At 40.8% G+C, this 10,696-nt stretch overlaps 1 protein-coding gene across 1 annotated transcript; it reads left to right on the top strand.

The window, feature by feature from the left end:
• Positions 1-1,515: 1,515 nt before the first annotated feature.
• LOC109549832 (proline-rich protein 23C-like) lies at positions 1,516-2,295 on the top strand. Its single transcript, XM_033856324.1, has one exon. It carries the CDS (start codon positions 1,537-1,539, stop codon positions 2,293-2,295), a length of 759 nt encoding a protein of 252 aa, XP_033712215.1. The 5' UTR covers positions 1,516-1,536.
• Positions 2,296-10,696: the final 8,401 nt, after the last annotated feature.

Raw genomic sequence — 10,696 nt, forward strand, 5'->3', positions numbered from 1 at the left:
ATAAAAATTATCTTGGAATAGGGAGTATTTCTTAAACAATACACAAAAATTACAAAGCATAGAGAACAACACTAATACATCTGAAACTATATTAAAGTTAAGAAATTCTGTTTATCAAAAGGCACTATAAAGAATGTGAATACAAACAAGCCACAAAATGGGAAAAGATAATTTCAACACACATAAATATAAAAGAAGTTCCAAAATTCAGTAACAGCCAAAAATGGGCAAAAGACATAAACACATACTACACAGATGTTACACAAGTGGCCAATACATATGAAAACATGATCAACCTTATAAGTAATCAGAGAAATACAGTATAAATAAATGATGAAATACCATCAGATTGGAAAATGCTTAGAAATCTAACCATACTAAGTGTTGGCAAGGATGTGGTGGAAAGGGAACACTTACCCACTGCTCACAGAAATATAAATTAGGACAACTATTTAAGAAAGCAGTCTGGCTTTATCTCTCCTATTGTTCTGGTGCCACACACTACTACCCAGCAATTCCACATCTAGGTTTTTTGCCATAAGCGTATAGGTAAAATGTCAAAGATCTCTGTTTTAAAGTTAAACATGTGTGTATTTAATTCCCAAGTCCAACACAACCCTGGTGTTTAATTTTGTAAAATTTCCTTCTCTCCTCTGACCTTCACTAATGAGAAGTGAATAAACTAACTTTTTAAACTCATTATAATACGTCAGACAGCAAGTTTAAAGACAAAGGCTAACTTCATGATAAAATTTCCGTACTGTTATTAATAATTACCACATACTGGTCTCCAGAAACAACAACAAAAACTGCAATCAGTCCATTTCACTTGAATATTTTCAAGTTTTTTTACCGAAGAAAAATTGCATTTCTAATTTGTCTCCTGGGTGAAAAGAATTTCAAGAACCATGTGGGTAGGGTTGGGAAGGAGTGACTGGTGGTGGGATAAAGGCTTTTCATAGCCTCATGGAAAATCTTAGAAGACATTAGACATAAGCTACTTCTAAAAGTAAGCAAGCAGTTGATGAGATTGTATTTTGGATATTTTCCCAAGAATAAAAGTAATAAAGACCACTGGGCCGCATACGGGCACCCAAGGAGTATTATGCTACACTTTCGTTTAAAAAAAAACAAAACTCTCCCGCTCCTGCATTGCACTAACGCTGATCCAATCCTATCTCTGGCAGAAGGCGGGGCTTACACTGAGACTTCCCGGCAGCCGCAGGTCACATGACATCCCATGTTGTTAATCATCCAGCGCGCATAGGGGTCACCGTGAAGAGCTGAAGATTCCAACGCCCGAGGCCCAACCCAGCTGCAGACGCAGCTCCGCTAGAAACCTGGACTGCGGTACTCTTGGGAGGTGACCCCAGAGCTCCGAGGACTCGACCCGCATCGCGCTGTCCTGCGCCCCATTCGGCCCGTCCCGGCTTGCCTCACCTGTCATCGAGACCCGTCACAGCGTGCAGGACCGAGCGCCTCCTCGCCCTCTGCCAGGCTCTGGGACCGCCGCCCGCAGGTCCGTCGGTCAAGGTGATGGGCAGCCGGCCCCGCAGCCCCATCGCCTACCTTGCGGACTGGTGGGGGCCGCAGCCCGGAGGACCTGGCCCTGGTAAGCGCCATCGAATGGAGGAACCCGAAGCTGAGGCGGTGCCCAGCATGGACAACGTGCCTGAGCCCCTGGCCAAGGGCGCGCTAACCTCCATGGTGGTCCTGCCCGCCGGCTGTGGCCTGCACCTGCCCCTGGACGACGTCGACCTGCTGCTGGAGCCCGAGCCCACGTCCGTGCTGCAAGTGTCTCTCGGAGATCACATCCTCATGCTGGTCCCCGAGGCCCTCCTGGGCTCGGGTGTGGAAGGCCCGTGGGGACAGGGCCTGGGACGGGGCGCTTTCCTGAGCGCTCCAGGGGAGTACATGGCCCTGGAGCCAGGATTCTTGTGCGCAGCTGTCCCAGAGATCGCCTGCCAAGAAGAGGCCAACAAGGAGGACGCGGACGCCGAGTTCCTGCCGCCTGGGATGGATGCTGAAGCCGGCTACGTCACACGGCTCCGCAGCCCCGCGGCAAGGGTGTCAGGCCCCAGCGCGCAGGGCTTTGTCCCAGAGCCCTGGCCTCGGGCGCCCAACCCCAGTCCAGAGAGAGGCTCTCCTCACCATGACGACAACCTGTACTTAAACCTTCCGGAGCCCTTCCCCGACCCACCACTCCAACCTCTACCTCCCTCTCCTTGTCCGGGTCCTCACGAGCGCCCCCAACGCCCTCTCATGGTCCTCTGCTCAAGGGCGGAAAATGCCTGATCCCGGAATGAACTGCCTCCTACAATTCCTTGCACCCAGCTTCCGGCACTTAGTGATCTACCTACACTCACTTTGAGCCCATGCCACCGCTCAGAGATGCAGCATCTTCATTCATGGACAGTGGGCAGCTGCGTTTTTTATTTTGGTTTTGTTAGTTCTCGGGTTTTGGTTTTTTTTTTAAGCAAAATGCCTTGATCGACAGCAGCAAAAAGATTTTTTTACAAAAGTAGATTCTGGTAAGGACTTTTCACAAGGGTAGACCACATATAGCCAACCATGGATGTTTAGATCCCTTGCCACTGCTGCATGAGCTGTTTCTTCCACCTCTGTCACCTTCGGCCAACTCCATTTTTCTTGTTTCACCGCTACTCTTGCCTCAAACTCACCTCAATTTTTTTCCAGTTTATCCCCTTTTTCATCACCTTCCCATGCATCTCTTGTTTCTCTCCATTCCAGGTTTTTTCCTTCCTTTTGTAATTGTAGTTTTACCTGTATGACCTCCGCAGTGTCCTCTGAAATGCTTCTGATCATTTTTTTTTTAGCATGCACAATATTATTAAGAAGATCCTTGTGAAAGAGAAGCAAAGTAAACAGTAGTGGTCAGAGAGAGAAGACGAGGTATAGGAGGTCCAGCGACAGCCTCAGCCAACCTCACTGGGAGCTCTGGAGTTAGAATGGCTGGTCAGAGCTGTCCCAGGTTAGGTTGAAATAGCCCAATTCCCTCATCCATCAGTCTTTCGGTGTGAGAAACCAGGGAAAGGCCATGGCTCTGGGCAAGGCAGCTTTCCTCACTGGAGACAGTTTATAAAGGGGATAATAGCTGAAGCCAGTTATGGAAACAACTCTCACTGAAGAAGATTCTGGTTGGTGCATCACACTGTCCACCACAGATATGGTTCTTTTTATCTTGATATTCATCTCCATTTATTCTGGTCTTTAACTAGCAGTAAAGAAATTATAATTTTCTTCATATAGGTCTTGAATATTTAAATGAAGTCTGATCACCGACTTTCATTTTTCCTTTCTTCTTGCTTTCCTAACACTTTTCCCCGGAGCTGGTCAGTCAAGATAAATGCACATTGAATAAATAAATGAATAAATGGCACAAATGTAATACACTGGACTTTTTGGAAATATTTCTAAAAATACAACGAAAAAATGAGTGAAAGCAATATTTAATGGAAGGAGGAAAGGGGAAGCTATGATTTTTTTCCTTAAAGAAACAGTTTGTACAATGCCACATTCCCCTGTACTTTAACAATCAAATGGCTAATTTTTAATTTCATGGCAGTCTAGGCTTTGCCTTGATTTCCCCATGGGGGTGATAAGAAGAACTGCTACACGCGAGGACACACTCAGCTTCACATCATGGACATTCCAGCTTGTGGGATCTTACTTGCCCAACCAGGGATCAAACCCAGGCCCTCAGCAGTGCAGAGTCCTAATCACTGGACCACCAGGGAATTCCCTGGTCTAATTTATTACTGAGCACTTTTTCATGCTCATGAGCCCATCACCCAGACTTGGCAGCTGTTACTTCTTAGTACTATTTCTTTAAAGTCTTTTTTACTGTAAAGAAATTATTAAAGATAATGTAGTCATACCCTTTGATCCCCATTTCCTGCTGCCCATTCCCAGAGGATTCTCATAACATCATGAATTTCGGGGGTATCATTCTAGTCAATACATGAATGCTACATGTATGGAGATATAAATCAATGTTTATGTTGCTTTGTGAACAATTAAATTTTTATAACTGGCATTATATTCTTCAGTTCACATTTTTCCTCAGTTATTTTTGAAATCATCACTTACAGATATATATATGGTCCATTTCTCCTAAAGGTTTTTGTTTCCATCATATGAATATACTATATTTTATTTGTTAATTTATTAATGGATATTTGCGTAGTTTTTAGTATTACAAACGAAACTGCAGTGAATATCCTCACACTTGTCATCTTATGCAACTGAGGAAGAGTTCCTCTAGGAAGTATACTTAGAAGTTGTATTGACGGGTGGCATAATATATACATTTACAGTTTTCTTCATAGTGCCAATTGTTCTCTTGGGTGGTTGCAACAGTTTAAACAGCCTCTAGCAGTCTTTCACCAAACTTTAAACTGTTTGCCAGTGGTATCTCATTTTTCAAATTTGCAATTTCCTAGCTACTGGTAAGATAGTGCAATTCTTCACATGTAATGAGAATAATATTTTTTAAAGCAATTTCATTTATATTTTCTCTTTTTTAACTGAAGTATAGTTGATTTACAATGCTGTGTTAATTTTTGCTGTACAGCAAAGTGATTCAATTATACATATATAGAGACTTTCCTGCTGGTGCAGTGGTTAAGACTCCACACTCCCAATGCAGGGGGCCCGGGTTCGATCCCTGGTCAGGGAACCAGACCCCACATGCATGCCACAACTAAGGAACCCATGTGCTGCAACTAAGGAGCCCACCTGCGGCAACTAAGACCCGGCACAACCAAATAAATATTTTTTTTAACTATACATATGTATACCTTCTTTTTTTAATATTCTTTTCCATTATGGTTTATCATAGGATCTTGAATATAGTTCTCTGTGCTTTACAGTAGGACCTGTTGTTTATCCATTCTATATATAAAAGCTTACATCTGCTAAACCCCAACCTCCCACTCCATCCCTCCCCCAACCCCTTCCCCCTTGGCAACCACCAGTCTGTTCTGTATGTCTGTGATTCTGTTTCTGTTTCACACTTAGGTTCATTTGTGTCATGTTTTAGATTCCTCATATAAGTGATATATGATATTTGTCTTTCTCTTTCTGACTTCACTTAGTATGATAATCTCTAGTTGCATCCATGTTGCTGCAAATGGCATTATTTCATTCCTTTTTATGGCTGAGTAGTATTCCATTATATATATGTACCACATCTTCTTTATCCATTCATCAGATATATTTTCATACATTGTAAGTCTTACTGTCTTTCAACTTATCACCCATCAAGTCTAATGGCTTTAATCTTTTCGGTGGGGAGGACAGATACAACCCAGATTAAAGAGGTTAGCTTTCAGCCTGGAGTTATTAGGCAAGTGTCATGAGAATCAATCTTTCTCCAGACAGAAAAGTTACATTTAATTTCTTAAGCAACCTTTAAATATCAACAGCAATGTTTGGAAGACTGAACATAGAATTTTAATAGAAATCATCATGCAGAGAGGACTGAAGAGTCCTAACTGGATGAGAATGGAAAGAGGAAAAGGCCACTCTTACCCAAGAGTAGGATGTGGAAAATAAAAGAGGGACAGAATAGAGAATGTAAGCATTCATCACTCACATGTATCATGACTTTCAGCTTCTATGAGTAAAAATCCTTAGCATTAGCTGAAGCAAAGGCCAAGAAAAGGAGGTTTTTTCCTTGCTTCCCATTTAAGAATCTGGGGAAAATAAGATGGAGGATGGTACTCAGATTGGCTAATCGCCACCTACCATGTTCCCAGCCACCATCCTAAGGAGAAGCAAGGAAAGGAGGAGAGAATCCAAACGGGAAACATTTACAAAAAGGTGCTGTGTTATCTGAAGATGAATGAGAACCAAAAATGTCTGAGATTCACTTATCTGGAAAGTTTACAGTGTACCTATTCCCCAACCCCCAACTCCAAATCCCCCATACCAATGAGGTGGAGGCTCAGGAGGAAGATGAAGTCAATTATGTAAATGAAGAAGTTATACTTCCTTTATACAACTGAGTAGAAATCTGTTCATTGATATATTCATGTCTGCTTATTGTCAGTTTATATATCCTTAAGTCTTTTTTTCTATTAGACCTATGAGACTATTCTTTATTCATTTGAAAATTTTTATATATTCAAGCTACTAATCCTTTATGTTTTATAGCTTATAAATATTTTCTTCCAGTGTGCTGCTTGTTTTTTAACTTGTCTAATTGTGCATGCCCTTATAATTCTCATACGGTGAAATTTCACAGTCTCTTATGGTCTCTACTTTTTGGGTCAGTTTTAAAAATGTTTCCCAAGAAAGCTCAAAAAGATATTTCCTACACTCTCTGCTAATGGTTTAAATTTTTTTCCAATTTAGATACCTAATTTCTTAGGATTTCATTTTTGTATATATTTTGAAGTAGGGATGAAATTTTTTCATATCGGAAGACATTGCTGGGACTTCCCTGGTAGTCCAGTGGTAAAGAATCTGCCTTCCAGTACAGCAGACGCAGGTTCGATCCCTGGTCAGGGAACTAAGATCCCACATGCCACGGGGCAACTAAGCCCGTGTCCTGCAACTAGAAAGAAGCCCCTACACCACAACTAGTGAGAAGCCCACGTGCCCCATCGAAAAGATCCCACATGCCACAACGAAGATCCAGCATGCCGCAACTAAGACCCGATACAGCCAGAAATAAAATAAATAAATACTAAAAATTTTAAAAGATAATAAAAGCTGCTGTAATTGAAAGTTATTCTTTAAAAATAAAATAAAGATTCAATGCAATCCCTATAAAAATTCCAATGTCAACTTTCACAGAACTAGAACAAATAATTCTAAAATTTGTATGGAAATACAAAAGAAACTGGAAAGCTAAAACAATCTGGAAAAAGAAGAACACAGCTAGAAGTATGCTCCCTGATTTCAAACTATACTGCAAAGCAAACAGAAATCAAGACACTGTGGTACTAGCAAAAAACAGACGTGTAGATCAACAGAACAGAATAGAGAGCCCAGAAATGAATCCACACTTATATGGTCAGTTAATATACAATGAGGAAAAGACAGCCTCTTCAATAAATAGTGTTGAAGAAACAGGACAGCTACAGATTCAAACTGGACTACTTTCTCACACCATATACAATAATAAACTCAAAACTGATTAAAGACTTAAGTGTAAGACCTGCCTGAAATCATAAAACTCCTGGAAGAAAACATAGGCAGTTTGCTCTTTGACATCATTCTTAGCAATATTTTTTGAATCGGTCTCCTCAGGCAAGGAAAACAAAAGCAAAAATAAGCAAATGTGGGCTTCCCTGGTGGCGCAGTGGTTGAGAGTCCGCTTGCCGATGCAGGGGACGCGGGTTCTTGCCCGGTCCGGGAAGATCCCACATGGCGCGGAGCGGCTAGGCCCGTGAGCCATGGCCGCTGAGCCTGCGCGTCCGGAGCCTGTGTTCCGCAATGGGAGAGGTCACAACAGTGAGAGGCCCGCGTACCGCAAAAAGAAAAAAAAAAAAATAAGCAAATGTGACCTAATCAAACTAAAAAGCTTGTGCACAGCAAAGGAAACCATATACAAAATGATAACACAACCTACAGAGTGGGAGAAAATATTTGCAAGTCATGTATCTGATAAGGGGCTAATATCCAAAATATATAAAGATCTCATACAACTCAATAGCAAAAGATTGTTTTCAATTAAAAAATGAGCAGAGGGGCTTCCCTGGTGGCACAGTGGTTGAGAGTCCGCCTGCCGATGCAGGGGACACAGGTTCGTGCCCCGGTCCGGGAGGATCCCACATGCCATGGAGCGGCTGGGTCCGTGAGCCATGGCCACTGGGCCTGCGCGTCTGGAGCCTGTGCTCTCCAACGGGAGAGGCCACAACAGTGAGAGGCCTGCGTACCGCAGGAAAAAAAAAAAAATGAGCAGAGGATCTGAAAAGACATTTCTGCAAAGAAGGCACACAGATGGCCAACAGGTGTGTGAAAAGGTGTTCAACATCAACTAGACATCAGGGAAATGCAAATCAAAACCACACACATCTGTCAGAATGGCTATAATCAGAAAGACAACAAATAACAATTGTTGGTGAAGATGTGGAGTAAAGAGAACCTTCACGCATGGTGGGAATGTAAATTGATGCGGCCGCTGTGGAAAACAGTATGGGGTTCCTCAAAAACTTAAAAACAGAACTATCATATGATCCAGCAATTCCACTTCTCGGTATTTATCCAAAGGAAATAAAAACATTAACTCAAAAAGATATATGCACCCCATGTTCATTGCAACGTTATTTAGAATAGGCAAAATATTAAAACAACCTTAATGTCTGTCAATAATGAATGGATAGTGCAAGAGGGTTCCCTTTTCTCCACACCCTCTCCAGCATTTATTGTTTCTAGATTTTTTGATGATGGCCATTCTGACCGGTGTGAGATGATATCTCATTGTAGTTTTGATTTTCATTTCTCTAATGATTAATGATGTTGAGCATTCTTTCATGGGTTTGTTGGCAATCTGTATATCTTCTTTGGAGAAATGTCTATTTAGGTCTTCTGCCCATTTTTGGATTGGGTTGTTTGTTTTTTGTTATTGAGCTGCATAAGCTGCTTGTAAATTTTGGAGATTAATCCTTTGTCAGTTGCTTCATTTGCAAATATTTTCTCCCATTCTGAGGGTTGTCTTTTTGTCTTCTTTATGGTTTCCTTTGCTGTGCAAAAGCTTTTAAGTTTCATTAGGTCCCATTTGTTTATCTTTATTTCCATTTCTCTGGGAGGTGGGTCAAAAAGGATCCTGCTGTGATTTATGTCATACAGTGTTCTGCCTATGTTTTCCTCTAAGAGTTTGATAGTGTTTGGCCTTACATTTAGGTCTTTAATCCATTTTGAGTTTATTTTTGTGTATGGTGTTAGGGAGTGTTCTAATTTCATACTTCTACATGTTATCTGTCCAGTTTTCCCAGCACCACTTATTGAAGAGGCTGTCTTTTCTCCACTGTATATTCTTGCCTCCTTTATCAAAGATAAGGTGACCATATGTACATGGATTTATCTCTGGGCTTTGATGGGAATGTAAATTGATACAGCCACTATGGAAAACAGTATGGAGGTTCCTTAAAAAACTGAAAATAAAACTACCATATGACCCAGCAATCCCACTACTGGACATATACCCTGAGAAAACCATAATTCAAAAAGAGTCATGTACCAAAATGTTCATTGCAGCTCTACTTACAATACCCAGGACATGGAAGCAACCTAGGTGTCCATCATTGGATGAATGGATAAAGATGTGGCACATATACACAATGGAATATTACTCAGCCATAAAAAGAAACGAAATTGAGATATTTGTAGTGAGGTGGATGGACCTGGAGTCTGTCATACAGAGTGAAGTAAGTCAGAAAGAGAAAAACAAATACCATATGCTAACACATATATATGGAATCTAAGAAAAAAAAATGTTATGAAGAACCTAGGAGTAAGACGAGAATAAAGACACAGACCTACTAGAGAATGGACTTGAGGATATGGGGAGGGGGAAGGGTAAGCTGTGACAAAGTGAGAGAGTGACATGGACATATATACACTACCAAACGTAAAATAGATAGCTAATGGGAAGCAGCCACATAGCACAGGGAGATCAGCTCAATGGTTTGTGACCACCTAGAGGGGTGGGATAGGGAGGGTGGGAGGGAGGGAGATGCAAGAGGGAAGAGATATGGGAACATATGTATATGTATAACTGATTCACTTTGTTACAAAGCAGAAACTAACACACCATTGTAAAGCAATTATACTCCAATAAAGATGTTTAAAAAAAGGTAAAAATTCAAAAAAAATAAGGAATGGATAAATAAAATGTGATATAATGACACAAACAGATGGAAAGATATACCATGTTTTGGATTAGAAGAATCAATGTTGTCAAGATGACTATACCACAGAAGACAATCTACAGTCAATGCAATCTCTATCATATTACCAATGGCATTTTTCACAGAACTAGAACAAAAAAAAGTTTTAATTTGTATGGAAACACAGAAGACCCCAAATAGCCAAGGCAATCTTGAGAAAGAAAAATGAAGCTGGAGGAATCACACTACCTAACTTCAGACTACAATACAAAGCTACAGTAATCCAAACAGTATGGTACTGGCACAAAAACAGAAATACAAATCAATGGAGCAGGATAGAAAGCCCAGAAATAAACCTATTCATCTATGGTCAACTAGTCTATGACAAAGGAGGCAAGAAAATACAATGGAGAAAAGAGCCTCTTCAATAAGTGGTGCTGGGAAAACTGAACAGTACATGCAAAAGAATGAAATTAGAACACTGTCTAACACCATGCACAAAAACTCAAAATGGATTAAAGACCTAAATGTAAAACTAGATACTATAAAATTCCTAGAGGAAAACATAGGCAGAACACTCTTTGACATAAATCATAGTAATATCTTTTTTGATCCGTCTCCTAGAGTAATGGAAATAAGAACAAAAATAAACAAATGGGACCTAATTAAACTTAAAAGCTTTTGCACAGCAAAGGAAACCATAAACAAAATGAAAAGAGAACCTACAGAATGGGAGAAAATATTTGCAAATGAAGCGACCAACAAGGGGTTAATCTCCAAAATATACAAACAGCTCATACAGCTCAACATCAAAAAACAAACAGCCCAATCAAAAA

This window comes from Tursiops truncatus, chromosome 4, assembly GCF_011762595.2.
Source record: "Tursiops truncatus isolate mTurTru1 chromosome 4, mTurTru1.mat.Y, whole genome shotgun sequence".
NCBI classification, from domain to species: domain Eukaryota; kingdom Metazoa; phylum Chordata; class Mammalia; order Artiodactyla; family Delphinidae; genus Tursiops; species Tursiops truncatus.